At 41.6% G+C, this 17873-nt stretch overlaps 2 protein-coding genes across 3 annotated transcripts in view; one reads left to right on the top strand and one right to left on the bottom strand.

Moving 5' to 3' along the window:
* The window catches only part of PTAFR (platelet activating factor receptor), a 566600-nt gene that overhangs the window by 390395 nt on the left and 158332 nt on the right, over positions 1-17873 (top strand). The window lies entirely within an intron of this gene.
* The window catches only part of HNRNPR (heterogeneous nuclear ribonucleoprotein R), a 62132-nt gene that overhangs the window by 38442 nt on the left and 5817 nt on the right, over positions 1-17873 (bottom strand). The window contains exons 2-5 of one of the 2 annotated variants that reach the window (XM_050932320.1): positions 11541-11709; positions 9024-9142; positions 8518-8625; positions 6928-7041 (exon numbers count right to left, since the gene is read on the bottom strand). In XM_050932320.1, coding sequence (XP_050788277.1) covers positions 6928-7041; positions 8518-8625; positions 9024-9142; positions 11541-11709 — 510 coding nt within the window. The remainder of the gene's footprint in view (positions 1-6927; positions 7042-8517; positions 8626-9023; positions 9143-11540; positions 11710-17873) is intronic. The other variant, XM_050932321.1, reaches the window with a different exon arrangement.

Here is a 17873-nt window from a genome sequence, read left to right as displayed (position 1 = left end):
GTCTACAGCCTAAACTCAATGTAATATATTAAAATAATTTAAATGAAATATAAAATATTAAGCTGTACATGTTCGCAGCCAACTTTTAAAAGACAGACAGTTGACCCAACGAACTGGTGGAAGTCACTTGCTAAGCACTAGGAACCAGGGTTTACTGAAGTGCTAAAAAACTTTGTGACAGCAGTGGCCTATTCTGAAGGTGCAGGGAGAATATTTTTTTCCCATTTCAGTTTATTTAATTAACTAGTTCATTCAAAGTTAAGAAACCCTGGAGCCAAAAAAGCAGGAATGCTTGTTTTTTGCATCCAATGTATGAATGGAAATTAGGTGTTAAAAAGTTATTCAGTGCACTTAAGATATTTTACATGAAATAAAACTGTTTGTCCATTTTTAATTTGAATTTCCATCCAAACAGAGCTGGACATGATACCAAGTACCCTAATTCTGACCCACAAACAATACTTGAAGTTGGGTTCCAACACAATTTAAGATTATCATGCACTGAATGGCACACAAACAAAACATGGGGTTTGGTAACTCAGAAGAAAAAGTTAAACATGCCAAATATTCATATCACACAGTTTATCCGAGATACTTAACAGGTAGAACAGTAGTTTTCACATGTATCTTTAAAAATCCAGATTTAAGTTTTAAGAGTTCTTCCCATTTGGAAGAGAGATACAGCAGTCACTTAATAGCAGATGAGTATATTTAAGAAAAGTTTCCACTACAATCTCTATTTTCAAAACACACAGCCTCTGCCAAAACATGATTTTTTTAAAAAGTTTGAGCAGAATTCCTACGTTTTGGAATTGAGAGCATAAAAAGCATTTTTCTCACCACAAAGCAGCTGCCACTTTTCCCACCTCAGGGATAACACAAACATCTGAGCTATGTAATGTCAAACTGAACTTGTAAATAGGCCCTGAGGAGCAGTAAGTGCTTTGCCAAGTTTAATGAAGTTTGGCTTAAATTTCATGCGAGTCTGAAAGTGTGGAACTTAGCACATTCAGTAGATGATTCCATTAAGCCACAAGCTGAGCACTTACGTATGAAGTATGTGTGTGCGTGCAGTAGTTAATTAAGCAACTAAGCTCCATCTCCTACTAGCTTCAGAAGCAGGGCAAGTTTGATTAGCTACGAAGGCGGCTTTGTCAACAGAACCTGCCAGCTTGTTAGGTGCACACTGATGTGGTGCTAGTTGTACACAGTGTGAGTTTGCACAATCAGCACAGCAGGGTGATGGTGGATGTTACATCCTCAATCCAAATAGTACAATGTGAAGTATTACCTGTGTACTTAGCCTAAAACTATTTTACACAAGTGGATTTGTAACTGACAGGTGTTTGCTACACAACTAGGCACTTTTCCTTTAGATATACCTAGGAAATTAAACTCAAAAAATCCTAAGCAAAAGGCTTCATAATAAGTACTAAGAAGTTAGGAAATACAAGAGTTAAGGTTGATGTACGTCTTTAGTTGCCCCTTGTGCAAACAATGTCGGACTTTGCAATCACAGGCTTAGATATCAAGCATCCAATGTTTTAGAACTAGCAATTACAAGTTCTCTAAGTAGTCATATTTTAAGATGCAGAAGAAAGCCCATAAGAGTATTAATATATTAAAGTGAAAACTTGTTGGCAAATTAAGTAATATTCTTGATTTCAGTCTCCATTTCAGCCATCTCCTGTTCAGGTTCTCTTCAATTTTTTGAAATCACAGTCCCTTGCCCTTGTGGGCTAACAAATACTGGTGTACATGAACTGCCTTGATGTATTCAGTAGGTCACTGGTGACTATATTAAATAAAATTGGTGCTAGCACTGTGCCTTGAAGTCTGTTCTTCTAGAATCACCAGTTAGAGCCACTTAAAAAAAAAAAAAAAAAAAAAAAAAAATCTACCTCACAGCCTTAGCTAGCTGCCATGACAAACTATGAAGAATTCCTGACTTCTTATACAGCACGCCAGTCTGCCAAATGGTGTCACAGGCTGCTTTAAGATCAACTTCCCAATAGAAGTAGATATACCACACTCCCCTACAGCCGGAAGTGTGGCTGTCAGCTAAGCCTTTAGAATTTCATTCAGTGTAAAGTTCATAATCGATATTGGTCTTGAATCTCTAGAAGCAATCAAGTTCAAAATGTTCTTGCCAGTCTACCCAATTCAGAAGGTGGAGCTCCTGACGAGCTCTCATTTGGCCTGATGTATAGCCCATCCCAACAGTCAAGACTAAAAGGTAACAAAACTATAGGTTGACTGAGAAAAGGGGATTGTGGGAGGAAAGGGGATGCAATTATCACCATCCATTGACAAAAAGGGTATTTCTGGACAAATGAAGCAATCTGGGGGTCTAAAAAACAAATCTAACAAGATCTCCAGACTAATGAGACTGTAAGGTAAGAAAATGCCTTCTATGTAGGGCCTGTTAGAGATTTTGCGAAGTCTTCAAAATAATTCCTCCTGCAAATCAGCATTATCTCCTTATTGTAAAGAAGCCTCAGCAAGTTGATTTTCACCCAGGTCCCAACATACACAAGGTATCAGAAGAGGTAAACAGCAGTATAAAGAGCGGATTACACTAGCATGACATTGTCTCCCTAGTGGCTTCATGAACAAGGATGGAGTCCCCCCCTTCCCCCCAAGACTCAAAGGGAGTGCCTTCAGGTAGGAGTCATAATACAGCTATTTAACACTACTTTATATTGTCCTGAAGGATCAATAGATATTTGTCATTCATACTATGTCATGTAATCACATCAGCAGCACCACACAATGAACTCATTCACCTTTGTGCTTCCAATTTCCCCTCCCATGCTTTGCCTTGCCTGTTTAAACTGAGTGAGTGTACAATGCCTAGCACAACAGGACCTCAATCTCAGTATAAGTTTTAGCAGCCCTATAATACCTATAAATAAGACCACACTGAAAACAGATGAAAGACCCAGCCTTCAAAATAATCTCCTGCCTTTTTCCATTTCTAGGCCATTTATTATTATGAATATAACTATTTCTATACACAAATCATTAAGGCCTGATTAGATGGAATTTAAGACCCAAGTTGTGTTCTTTTGCATATGCACAAGACTGCGAGTTCAATCTTAACTTTAGCGTTTCTTGACTTTTGTTTCACACTGCCATCTCATGCATTTAGTATACAGGTAAGCTGTGTTAACGCCTAACTTAAAATCCACCTCAGGAGAAGGAGACTGAAGAGTTTCTCTGCACGTTTATACAAGATTAAATTAGTGCTCACCAGGTTGTCTGTTCTTAAACCCTCTCAACTATACAATGTAGATTCACAAGGGTTCCCATTCACTGTATTACTCACAATCATTCTTCTACACTAGGTAGAAAAGAAGTCTGCAGTACCAGCAGTTGTATATGGCTAGAGTGGAGGAGCTAAAAAGAGGAAGTGAGAAGCCAGACCACCACTTACGTAACATTAATAGCGTCACAATGTAAAGGATAGTAATAGACTCCTGATATACATACCAACATACAATTTGAAATTGTGTGTCATAAAATGGATACATAAATTCTATTTCTGTAAATAGCTACAGGAGTAGTATGGCAGTTTCAGCTGTACATCCACATTGCACAGGGTCTTCAATTTAGGCAAACAACGTCAATCTAGGCTACAATTTGGCATACAAACTCTTAGCCAGAGTGCGATTTGGATATAAAATTCAGTTAACTTATACACGTTTGTGAAGGGGATGAGGTAACAGCAACCACAAATGACCTGAATAAAAACCCAAAGCCACTCCAATCACAAATATCCAACTTCATTCAGTTTTCCTTTGTTGAATTACACCTCTACCCTGATATAACGCGACCTGCTACAACACGAATTCAGATATAACACGGTAAAGCAGCACTCGGTGGGAGGGGGGGATGGTTCAGCACTGCGGCAGACTACAACAAGTTTGAAATAACGTGGTAAGATTTTTTTGGTTCCCAAGGACAGCGTTATATCGGGATATATAACTTCAGCGTGAAGTTAGGGCTCAGACAGGTTTATAAAAAAAAATTGTATTTTTAAAAAAATTAAAAAAAATTGTGATTGTCATTTCCTTTTAATATTAACCAAAATGACTGAAGTAGGTAAATAAACATTGATTAGTTGAGTCCACTGTCACTTGTCCAAATCCAGTTGTTCTGCAATAAATTTGAAATTTTGCTGCAAGTGAAAATAACCACCTTAAAACTAATGTTTCAGCTAGCTGGTAAACAGTTAACACTAGTGGGTTCCCTACAGCAATTTACAAGAAGATTCTATTAAGATGCTGTGGGACAGCTATTGATGCCAATATGTTTACAGTAAATTCAAGACTATTTGAACAAAAAGTACTTCAATTAACAATTAAATCTGTCTCTTCAGTAACTTCACTGACAGAACTGAAGTTCTGAGAGTTCTCTGAAAGTTTTCAGGATGCTTGTGTAACTGAAACAAAGTGTATGTGAATGATCCACAAAATGTAGGCAACCCATCCACAAATACTCATTTATTTAGTATACACCTCATACTTTTCAATGTGATTGTAAATTGAGGGACACTAATTGGCTTTGTTAGAGGCTACATGCAAAAAATGATGCAGTTGCTTGCAAATGTAAGTAAAGGTCAAATGGTTTCTTTTCAATCAGATCTGTTTGGCTAGGCTCTTTAAGTCATCTGAGTTTGGTCATCTTATCCTATTTTAAAAGCTTGTTTCAAGTAATTTTACTCTATACCCCATCTCTGCTTCTTCTGCTATCTGTGGTTATTTTCTGCAGAAGCAGAACGTAATTGAGGAAAGCCGGTTTGATACTGTAGTGTGCCCTTACCTGCAAGACTCTATGCCAGTAGTTCTCAAACTTTTGTACTGTGACCCCTTTTACATAGCAAGCCTCTGAGTGCAACCCCCCCTTATACAATTAAAAAACACTTTTTTTATATATTTAACACTATTATAAATGCTGGATGCAAAGTGGGGTTTGGGGTGGAGACTGACAGCTCGCAACTCCTCGGGTAATAACCTCGTGACCCCTTGATGGAGCCCAACCCTCAGTTTGAGAACCCCTGCTCTATGCCTTTACTTGTTATATCACTTACTTTAGTCATTCTAATTTCCTGAATTTCTTAGTAACAGCATAACAAAAAAAAAAAAAAAAAAAGGCCCAGCGGAATAATCTGCATACACTAACTCGGGGGTCAGCAACCTACGGCACACATGCCACCTTTGGCACGCAAGCCGATTTTGCCTGGCACGTGGCTGCCAGCTGGGGTCACGGCCGGCTGAGTGAAGTGGGGCTGGTGGCCAGGGCCCCAGACTGGCAGCAGGCACGTCCCCCCTAGCTCACCCCTCACCACGCTCGTTCTGCAGCTCCTGGGAGTGAGAGATGCCAGGGCACAGGGCCATAAGCCTGCTGCGGGAGGGGCCGTGGCAGCTCAAACTCCTGGGAGCTGCAGAGCCTGAGCACAGCGAGGGAGGAGCCGGGGGGTGCACGAGGCCAGTCGCCAGCATGCATCCACTTCAGGAGCGCCCCTCCCCCCCCGGGGGGCCCCACCGGGCTGCAGCCCAGGAGGGCATGCCCCCCCGTGTCCCCCCTCACAGCACTCAGGTTCTGTGGCTCATGGAAGTGTGAGCCACCGCTGCTGTCCCTCCCACAGCTCCCCTCCGCCCGCCTCAGCACTCCATGTGGAGGCAGCGTCTGACTGGCATGGTAAGGGGAGTCTCGGGGAGCAGTCAGGGAGCAGGGGGAGGGTTGGATGTGTCAGGAGTTTTGGGGAGCCTGTCAGAGGGCGGGGAGTGGTTGGATGGGGCGTGGGAGTCCCCCGGGGGGTCTGTCTGGGGGCAGGGGTGTTCATAAGGGTTGGGACAGTCAGGAGACAGGTAGGGGTAGGGTTCTAGGGGGGTAGTTAAGGTGGGAGGGTCTCAGGAGGGGGCAGTCAGGGAACAAGGAGCCTTAGGTAGGGGTGGCGTTCTGGCGAGGGGCAGTTAGGGACAGGGGTTCCAAGAGGGGACACTCACGAGACAAGGAGTGGGGGAGGGCGGGTTGGGGATTCTGACTGGGGCAATTGGGAGGGAATGGATGGGGGCTATGGCAGGGCTCTCCCCTCTTTTTGATGGTTGAAATATGGTAACACTAGGCAAAGGGGGAATCCAGGGGGCGCCCACATACACCCACTGCAGCCTGCAGAAGCCCCCCCCCCCCCAGAGGGGGGGGGGGCAGCACCGGGCTGCAGCCTGAGCAGGAGGGGCAGGGCTCATCTGCTTCCTGCTAGCAGTGCTGCTGCCACCTTTGCAGGGCTGCTGGCCCCCTGCACTGCGCTGGCTCCTCCATGGCTGCGGCTCACTGCTGCCGCAAGCGGGATGCTCTGACTCTCTGATGCCTCTGGAAGGAGGCTCCTCCGTGCCAAGCTGCTGCAGCGGCCCAAGCCCGGCAAAGCCAGTGAGTGGACTTGGGGTGGGGGCCACCTGGGTTGGGTTGGGAGGACTCGTGGGGTGGCTGTGCACCCTTCAGGGGAGATCAGGGAGTGGGGAGGGGGGAACCTGGTCTGGAGAGCAGCCCCTGGGCATGGCTGGCCCCTGGGGTCTATAAAGACTCGCTGGGGATTTGCCCATCAATGAACTGATGAGCAAGGAGGAAGTTTTGCCTAGGGCACAAAATATCCTTGCACTGGCCCTGCCCCAGGGTGTGCGCACACCCCAGATTAAGAATCACTGAACTAAACTGATAAGATTGCATTTTAATTTAATTTTAAATGAAGCTTCTTAAACATTAAAAAAAACTTGTTTACTTTACATACAACAATAGTTCAAACTTAGAGAGAGACACCTTATAAAAATGTTAAAATGTATTACCGGCACGCGAAACCTTAAATTAGAGTGAATAAGTGAAGACTCGGCACACCACTTCAGAAAGGCTCCCGACCTCTGCACTAACCTCTGTTCCAATACCAGGCTGAATGCCTGAGTAGATAGTGTCTGGAGGAGGGCCCCCATATTTCCTCTGTCCAGTGGTCACATCCAGAGTGTAACCAGTCCTCTCTAGCAAAGCCTGAAAATTGTAAAATGTTGTCACATTAGATGGTTTTAATGATGGTTAATTAGGAAGGACATTGCCTAATTTGCACTTTGCCAGGACTGTAGAACAAGCTATAGGCCTCCTCAGGAGGCTGTGCAGGTCACTATCAGTGGGCACAGAAGTGTTACATTGTATAGAAAAGTTTACAACAAAAAAACTGTTTAGCTTGCTTTTCAGAAAAGGAAGACTAAACACACTTCTGTTTTAAACAGATGCATGTTGCTTCTGGGACACCATGTCAATGTAACATATTTCTAGTGTTTGCTGCATTCTGTATGATACACTGAACAGCACACTACATTCCCCCCCTTTTTCTTCTTTTTTTTTGGGGGGGGGAGAAGAGGGAGGGGGCATCAACTAGGCGGTCTATCAAATTCGTGGCTGTGAAAAAACACATCATCCACCGCGAAATCTTGTCTTTTCCTTTACTTTTACTCTATGCTATAGGATCATGCCTGGTATGACACTTTTCCTCAAAATTCTGTGGTAATATAGATACTTCTAGATGGTTCCCCCCCCCCCCCCCCAAGTTCCCGGAACTTCACATGCAACAGTTACGAGTATAGGTCTACTTAAAAATGTGGTGGGGGGGGAGAGGGTTGTTGTCACGTTTTTCACAAGTTGGTCAGGGCATAAAGAGCAAAATTTCACAGTTGTGTTCACACACACCTCTACGCCGATATAACACAAATTCAGATTATAATGCAGTAAAACAGCGCTCGGGTGGGGGAGTGCTGTGCACTCCAGCAGATCAAACAAAGTTCGATATAATGCAGTTTCACCTATAACGCGGTAAGATTTTTTGGCTCCCGAGGACAGCATTATATCAGGGTAGAGGTGTAGCTGTATATCCATGCCACCCTTCCTTCTGCCAGCAGCTTCCATGCTCCCACTGCCCAGCTCTGAAGGCAGTGCCACCATCAGCAGTAGTGCAGAAGTAAAGGTGGTATGGAACGCACAACTGTACGAACACATCCACAAAACTTGCTCTTTACGCCCTGATCAACCTGTGAAAAATGTGATTTTTCCACGATTTAAATAGACCCCATTCATAATAGTTGCTTAAGATGTGCGCTGTTTATTTTAAAGTGTCCAGAAATATCTATATTACCACAGAATTTGATGGAAAAAAGTCACGCAGGCATGTTCTCTTCAGGCAGGCCTCAGTCTAGTCCTTCAAAGTAAACGTACTTACAGTAACCAAAGTTTCATATCAAGTATTTAATTTGAAAGACCTGCTAGTTTACTAGGGGAAGCATGCCTCTTCAGTATTTGTCTTATGTGCATTTGCTGGCAATGTCAGCATGGAAAGCTGCCAAACAGTGTTGTATGCTACTTCAGTGTACTGAAGAGAATTTAAGAGCATACTCAAATTTACCCCATTTCTTTCTAGACACAAATATACCTGTTCCTCCATTACAAAATGTAAGCTGTATCTAAATATATTACCTTAATCTTTGCTTCATCCGGTCCCTTTGTTGACTCTTGTACTTTGCTTCCTTGTTTCTCTCTCTGCCTGTAAGTCTTCATAACTCCACATAAAAATGCACTTTTGTTCTGTAGACGCAATTTATAAAGTAATTCAATTGAAGCACATTATAAAAAGCCATTTAAACCCACTGGATTTTTGCAATGTGTCATGTTAAGGATTCCTTTGGCATTCTGATTATTACATTAAGAACATCTCAGCTATATACATCAGAACAAAATGATAGAGATAATAAGGCTCCAGCAAGCACTAACAGGTCACACATTCACTCAGTATAGCGCTCATTCCAACATTAGAGGATTTTGCCTTGCACTCAAAATACCAATACCAAAGATATATGCCAAACTGCCAATTTGGGTTTGAAACATTAGAATCTGCAACATCAAGTATTTGCTTTATGGGAAGTCAGAAGAGCCAAAACACGATTATACTTATTTGCTCAACACTTCTGGCGCTCTCACCTTACCTGTACATGCGACAGGTCACTTTCTTTAAACTGCTGCAATACAGAGAGGGCTCCTTCTTCATTAAATTCCCTAAGAGCATCAATTGCTCTCTCATCAAGATCGACATAAGCTACCAACCCTAAAAAATTAAAGATAGAAAAGTTACAGATTTCTGTTTAATTATACAAAGCAAGATGGCTAACAACTAAGCTATATGCTTTTAAATCAAGCAACGGTTATACTTCATATTAGTAAATAGAATTATGCATTATTTAATATTAACTACATACTCCTATACAAGTATATGAAAGGACATGGGTATACGAATGAAAAAAAAATGAAAAATGTATATACCTAGGCACTAAAGTATATTAACTGCAATATTAAACCAAGAGTAATAGTTTCAGAAGCTTTGGGAATCTAGTCTGCTGCATAAAGCAATGCTACATACCAGGGTTTGAAATAATGAACTCTGGCTCATATTTCCAACAGATCTAGGAACCCAAAGCTTTAAGTTTCCTTTCATTGAATGGAGCCATTCCAAAATACACTGACAGGGGAATATTGCCTATACTAGGGGTCAGCAACTTCTGGCATGCTGCTTACCCCAGCAAGTCACGTGCCAGAGGTTGTAGACCCCTGGCCTATACCTTACTCACTTGCCTATACCCTACCCATAATATGCAAAAAGTAGCTGCTTGACTGAGGATCTGAGCCACTTACAGCCACCTCCCACCTCAGCTCAAAAAGCAATTGAGATGAAACAATTTGTTTACTTCTTGAAGAAGGTGGGAAGAGTGGCAATTACAGTGGATTTTCCACTTGGGAAAGTACAAAAACATTTTGACCCACCCAGTTTTTAGCAGCCAGAATCCAGAGACACATTATTTTGAGCCCTGTTACGTACCCCAAGTACACTATTAGCTTTACAGGTACAGACCCAAAGACAGCGGACCAGTTCTGAAGCGCATGTTATTTTGAGATTTAGAAGTTTTTCCTCTCTTTGAATATCAGTGGTTTTATGGAAGCTGTGGAGTGTTGCCAATTACAGACAAAGATTACATTTTCCAAGAAACCTGCTGATATTTAACAGACTTCAGTGGGAATCCACATACAGAACTCCTCACAACACTTTTGAGCATTCTAGAATTTAAATTACTGCACACTCCTTAATCTCTACTGGTGTTCAGAAACACAACAAACAGAGCACGAAGACTGCATTTCAGAAATGATCCTGCATATTGGAAGGCACCTGTATCACTCACAAGTGAAAAGACTGAGCAGATTAAAAATCCGAAAGTACATCCCCAAATTTGGCTGTGGCATCAAAAGCAACTAATAGAGCTGATAAAATCCTGCATAGTGCAGAACATCTTCAGTTGGTATTAAGGAAATTTGAACAAATGTGTTTTCAAAAGTTACCCATGCAATGAAGTCACACTAGCTAGTCAATTACTGGGTTAAAATACTCTTGAGAACTCCTCACAACACAACGTAACAGCAACACCTTCTAGACTAGAGTCCCACAAGTCCCTTGCCCAGCCATTTACATCTACCCTCAAGCCATGATGTGGCTATCATCATAACCCACACTTAGAGAAATGCATCTCTAAGCAAATAAAAGCTGGCAGAAACTCACTGGACTGACTTCCAAAAGAGATCGTCCACACGAGCCAGAATATCAACATACTGAAGATGGAACTGCCTTCACTTGGTTTGTTGAATTTTTAGACTGTTTAAAAGGAGAAACTGGCATCTTGTCACTGAGGTATTCAGGTAAGTGCATGAAGCAGTTCCATTTATGTCTCTAAGCCTGTTCAAAGAACACTCTGAAGAGGAAGAGGAAGTTTCCATTTGTAAGACCAAAATAAAGGGGAGAAATTATTTCCCCACCCCAAAAAAACACAACAAAAAAACCCCTCTTCCTGCAAAGGGACCCTTTCTCGCTAGGATTTCCAGAGACCATATTATTCAATTTGCTGAATAGCTTACTCCTGGACTTGGGTTAAAATGAAGTTAGAGTGAAAACTTCAGTGTAATGACTGACATGGATTAAACTGTTCAGCTGGAACTAGACAGAACATAAAATCCATAGGCAGACTGGAGTTCAAATGTCGTCCCAGGCAAGACAAGCTAATTGCTTTCCCCACTGAGCCATCTACTCAGTCCTTAAGTGTTTTAAGAGTCACTGTAAGGAGTTGACAGTAGAAAAGTAAAAGCAAAGTGATGACTGATTTGGATTAAGAAAAATGTGCAGTTTAGTATGCTGGAACATACATCTTTACTTGTGAAAGTTTAAGACAAACTGATGCACTGTTTCCTGAAGCAACTAGGGCATCATTCAACACTAAGGATGATTCCAATAATTAAAGAGTCAGTGTCAAACCCAATTTGCCTTCAGGGAAGTGAAAGCAGCAATACATTCAGAGCTTCACAGATCAAACACAGTGAGAATTTTTAAACCTTAATCTATAAAATTTGAAAATGGTATGCCCTCACTTTCATAACCAATCAGAAACAAGAAATGTATATTATACCTGTCTGAAATATTTCATCAAGTCTCTCTGCCACCTTCTGTGGGAGGCCTGCCTCTATCAGTGTCTTGTAGTGTTCTGTGTGAGTTACACTGGAAGTATCCATTGGTTCTTCCTCTTCTTTTAACTGTACCGCATTACCATTCACCTGATTAGCCATTTTATTATGCTGCTGGAAAAAATTCAGGAGCTATATTACATTAAGCCAGAAATAACTAGTTTGTAGGACAATGCATGATTTATCTAAACTAATTGGCATACATGCTGCAAATGACCTGTATCAAAATTGTATTTAATGCTTTTGGGATGCAGCTGATCTAAGTTTCAATAAGTACAGTCCTGTAACATTGTGGAACATGTACATGGAAGAATTTACATTTTTAAGTACTTCATGTACATCAGATCTAAACTTAACTTTGATTCTCAGTAAGGTATCTGGTTACCATAGCAGCTGGAGTGTACTGGTGTATTACATAACACCCTTCAATTCGTGAACAATAAGCCACATCAGAACTACTGCTATTTTCATCTCTCATTCCTCTAATCTTAAAATGATTATTTTTATGCAGGGTATGTTAACATATCAATGTCAATACACGTTTGCCAACTTTCACATAGTTTCCTGGCTTGCTGTCATGACTTCTTTCAAACTCCATGCTTCAGAACTCAAACAGGGAAAGTGCCATACTAAGACATATTACCAATTTCAATCCATAGTGGTACAAATCTGAAAGTGAAACACACTTCAGGTGGAATGTTTTAGATTCTGCCAATTGTAGCATAACAAGATACTTGGAATTTTACTAGTTTCAAACGAAGCCATGATTGCATCTTGAATTTCTCATATTCGTAAAAGACTTGATGCAACAATCAATACACAGGTTGCAAGGATGTGCATTCAAAAGACGCACAGCTACTATCTTAGACAACTCCAACGGGCTTTGCCTAATTCACTGTAAATTTTGTCTCAATTTCTCTATTAGCCAGCCAATAGATGTTTTCACCTCAGCTTTCATGGCTGAGGTCGCAACCAACTACCCAATGGAGGAGATATATATTAGGATGGTCAACTGTATAAGATCAGCACAGATTCAAATGGTGCTGGGCCGTATAAGACACGGAAGAAGAGTTGATGATGCATGTATCAGCAATGGAATGGTAACTACACAGACATATGCAACATGACAGGAACAATGCAATATGTACTGGAATACATGATATGAAGATGGTTCAAGAATAAACCATTTCTAATGTTAAAGCCTCAAGATATCTAGTCAGCTACCACAGAACAAATCTCCTAAACACCCAAGACAGACAAGCAACATATCCAAAGCTTCTAAACTAAAACCTGTGCACTGTTCTGAAAATGAACCAGGACAAATTTGCTGGCTTGAGCCAAATCACTCTCATTAGATGGACAAGAGATTCTGCAATGGACTGAGAGAACTGTGGTGACTGGGAGGGGACAAGACTAAAGTGACACACTCCCTTATGCAAGCTATATAACAAAGCCAACTTCTGCAGCTGCATGGTATATATGTATCCACTTAGACTATTCATTCTGTTCTTGATCAAGCCTCATATTACTTTCTAATAAATTCAAATAAGATAGTGTATAGTTTCTATTTACAATGACAATATTACTGTACAGAACGTGTTAATAGAACCATGCTTACGCACCACTACCCACAATATTAATCAAACTCATGTTATATTAAATCCCAAAACATTACTGCAATGTTAAGTTTGTGCAGCGAATTACACAAAAGTCAATAAATGCAAAACTAATGCTAAAAACTTGCTTGTGTTAGGTATCTTCATAAGCCACCCCTTCCCCCCAAAACTTGAAATAGTTTTTTAAAACTGTTTCAGGCACTATACATCAGCCTTTGAGTCTCATCTCTTCTCTCCTCCCAACTCCTCTGCCAGTTTTTTGTAGCTTGACAATCATTTTTCTTTACTTTAGTGTCTCTCACTTACAGGGTTGAATATACAGGGAAAGTGTGAAACTGATTACACAAAGTAAACAAGTGAAATAGACAAATAGCCTCAGTAAATGTGTTATCTCTAACAGTAAAAATGTTCACAAGTGCGTAGCTTAAGTTGTTGTTGTCCCTTTAAGAGGCTTTTCGTAAAATTGGATTAACACTTCAAAAGTCATTTTCACACAGCATTAACATCTTCCATCAGGAGAGAGTTGAAGACTTTAGTCATGTTCTCAAGCTTGACTAAAACTTATGCTGAGAATCACTGGCTGTACACCTCTGGCTGCAAACAATGCATTTGCAGTTCCACAGCTAAAGCTTCTCATAAGCTATAAAGTACTGCTTTTGTAACCTAATGGTATGAAATATTTAGTATCACTATCAGCTTGGTATTTATGTAGGAGTATACAATCCAATAAGTTTTTGCTACAGTATTACTCCAATGCAGAATGCACTTTTAGTTTGAATTTTAAGCCTTTTACTTTACTTCATGTAAGTAAAGTGTTTTCTTCATGTTATATGTTTATCTTTGCAAAAAAACTTGAGAACTCATGAGATCATATAACGTAAGACTATTGTAATGCATACGCACAAGCCAGCAAAGTTAAAATTATTCATCCTTAACTATGTATTTCCTGTCATGTGTCTAACTGCAAACGCTTCTTTAAGTGTGATTCTACTCTGAAACGAAGATATTACGGTAGGAGTATTTTTTGTCTCAGTGATTTCCAGAAGACATGCACACCATTCCAATCATTAGCAGATGGAAGAAAAAAAAATCTGCTTGTTTTGCAAAGTCAGACTAGAATCTGAGTGTTAAATGGTGATTTTTCTTTCATGCTTCAACACACAAGCCAAATCACATCCTCTGCAACACCCTTATGATCCCATGTCTTCAATGGGGCTACACAGGTAAACTGGAATTCAAGAGTTATACTGATGCACAAAGAGGAAGATAATCCAGCTCTCTTCCACTTAACTGTGTCAGATATGCAAACACAGCAGAAGTAAACACTAGTCAAAATTTCTTTGCCACCAAATAAAGTTAATCGAATGTGTTGTAAGATCAGTTGATTAAGAAGGTAACATGTTTACTTTAATTATTCAGACTAGAAAAGAACTTTGAAGTTATGCAAGTGTAAAAAAGAAGAGATATTTGAGTTTGCACGTGGATCACACCCATGATGTGGCTCAACTACCAAACAGCCATATGTGAAAGCACAAAATGTACATATAAAAACTAATTATGTGCAATTTCTTCATGTGCACAAGTAACCGAAGTTTCTGGGGGACAGGGAGATATTTTAACCCAGACGTATGCAAAGATTAGAGATGCATACTAAAGTAATGATACTTCTGGAAGTGTATGAGATATGTAGAATGTGCAAAGATGGGTGGACTTCAGGAGGTGCATACATATAAAGATGTGCCTCTTGAGCAAGCAGCAGTATGCAAAGTTTGGGAGCAACTGTAGACTGTAAGTGTGGATGTTTTGTGTAGAATCCATATTGGTGTCCAGGCCATTACCTAACTGCACCATTTTGAAGTTACAGAATGGTGTTTTACATAAGACTCCATATTGGCACTGCCAACTATGCAACTGAAGACAGCACTGTATTTTTGTTGAGTTACCAGCCCACCCATATCTCAAAGTCTTAAAGTAACTAATCCTCACTGAGGTCTAGTAGCCACATGCAAAATTGGAACTCTAGGTGTTTTTTAGTTGGGGGGGGGGTGGCTTATACTCAAGTAATGCAAGTAGTCAAACCTACATTTTTCCACAAAAGTAGTTCTCCTTTAGTATAAGTCCAACTACAAGATGATACAGCAGCTGAGAACAGTGACTTCTCCTGGACTGCTATTCAGCTTGCTACAACACTTGTGGTACCATGGAGCAGCAAATCTGTACTTAGTCAACTTTAAAGTGCAGCAGGCATAACTAAAAACCTTATGGATAATTTTGCATTGAGCCTGCACCAAAGCCATTTCTAAGGGCTTGTATCCACTTATCGGTGGATCGACGCTGCAGCGATCAATCCATCGGGAATCGATTTACTGAGTCTAGTGAAGACCTGCTACATCAACTGCCGATTCCTCTCCCGTCAACTCCGGTACTCCACCAGAATGAGAAGCATAAGGTAAGTCACTGGGAGAAACTCTTGTCGATCTAGAGCCATGTAGACACCACAGTAAGTTGACCTAAGGTACGTATTTACATTGCTGGAGTTGCATAATTTAGGTCAATTTATCCCCACCGTGTAGACCTGCCCTAAGTTAGTTACTTTAATTCCCCCCATCCCCCTGCCATCACCACCTACTAGACAGCTAATGCCTCACTGGAGGTTTAAAGACATTACATTTAACATTTTGAAGTTCAGCCATTTGATTTATCAATTAATCAAAAAAAAAAATTTTTTTTTTTAAAAACTGAAAAATTATCTTACCCCAGTAGTTTTACTGAAGCACAGTTGAACAGATTTATCCATCCCTCCCCCCTAAAAAAGTTACCTTCAGTCTAAGGCCTGGTCTACACTACGATTTTAGGTCAAATTTAGCAGCGTTACCTCGATTTAAGCCTGGACCCGTCCACACGATGAAGCCCTTTTTTTCCTATTTAAATGGCTCTTCAGATCGATTTCTTTACTCCACCTCTGACAAGGGGATTAGCGCTGAAATCAGCCTTGCCGGGTCGAATGTGGAGTAGTGTGGACGCAATTCGATGGTATTGGCCTCCAGGAGCTATCCCAGAGTGGGCCATTGTGACCGCTCTGGCCAGCGCTCTCAACTCTGATGCACTGGCCAGGTAGACAGGAAAAGGCCCACAAACTTTTGAATCTCATTTCCTGTTTAGCTAGCATGGCAAGGTGCAGCTGAGAGCAGATCTCATCAGCAGAGGTGACCATGATGGAGTCCCAAGATCGCAAAAGAGATCCAGCATGGACCGAACAGGAGGTTCGAATGGGGAGACGAATCCGTGCTACCTGAACTCTGTTCCAGTAAACAAAATGCCAAAACATTAGAAAAAGTCTCAAAGGGCATGAAGGATAGAGGCCATAACAGGGACGCACAGCAGTGACACATGAAAATTAAAGAGCTAAGGCTTACCGCAAAGCCAGAGAGGCAAACGGAAGGTCCGGGGCAGAGCCGCAGACATGCTGCTTCTACACTCAGCTGCATGCTACGCTGGGGGGTGCAGCCACCACTACCCCAACCCTGTGCTTTGACTCCGTCAATGGAGAATCACGCAACAAGGAAGCGGGTTTTGGGGATGAGGAAGATGATGACAAAGAGACTGAAGATAGCTCACAGCAAGGAAGCGGAGAAACTGGTTTCCCCAAACAGCCAAGATATGTTTTTCACGCTGGACTTGGAACCAGTACCCCCTAAGCCCACCCAAGGCATGCTCCCGGACCCTGTAGGTGGAGAAGGGACCTCTGGTGAGTGTACCTTTGTAAATATTACACATGGTTTAAAAGCAAGTGTGTTTATTGATTAATCTGCCCTGGCATTGGCAGCCAGTACAGCTACTGCAAAAGTCTGTTAACATGTATGCAGATGGAGCGGAAATCCCAGTGTTTGCTGGCATTCAGACAACACCCGTTCTCTCTCTCTCTCTGTTACCCTCAGGAAAGTGATAGATATCATTCATGGTCACCTGATTGAAATAGGGTGCTTTTATTAAGGGGACATTCAGAAGTTCCCGTTCCTGCTCGGCTGTGGCTAAACAGAAATGTTCCTTGCTGCTAGCCACGTGGTGGGGGGAGGGGTGAAGTGATCATCCCACAGAATTGGGGGGGGGGGGTTATTTGGGTTTGTGCTGCACACTAACCCACAAACCACTGCCCCTCCTTTTAAATTTCAAACCCATTTTAAATGGCCAACCCAACGGCCGCTTGGTATGGGAAACAAGGGTGCTGCTGTTTGAAACCATTCCCACATGTTATGAAGGTTAAAGAAGCCAAAAGACTGTGGCTTACCATGGCTGCCTGCAAGCCAAATTCTGTTGCCTGGCATGGCGGGAGGGATCTCTCACACCACACCAGCAGGCCCTCAATAGAAGAGGCAAAATGCTATCTTGTAACGAAAGCACATGTGCTGTGTAATGTGAACAGCAACGTTTAATGGGAAAGAGTGATCTTATTGTTCTCTAAAATGTGTTTTTTTCACTACCAATCTCACTCCCCCCCGCTGCAAATGTTTCTCCTTCACAGAGGCTAGTGAAGATTAGGAGGGAAAAAAAAATGCACTCGGGATGAGATGTTCTCAGAGCTACTGCTGTCCTCCCACACTGACAGAGCTCACCAGAATGCGTGGAGGCAGACGATGTCAGAGTGCAGGAAAGCATAACAGG

This window comes from Gopherus flavomarginatus, chromosome 22 (genome assembly GCF_025201925.1).
Source record: "Gopherus flavomarginatus isolate rGopFla2 chromosome 22, rGopFla2.mat.asm, whole genome shotgun sequence".
Lineage (NCBI taxonomy): Eukaryota > Metazoa > Chordata > Testudines > Testudinidae > Gopherus > Gopherus flavomarginatus.
Note: the sequence above shows the minus strand (reverse complement) of the source record. Positions and strands in the feature narration are given on the sequence as shown.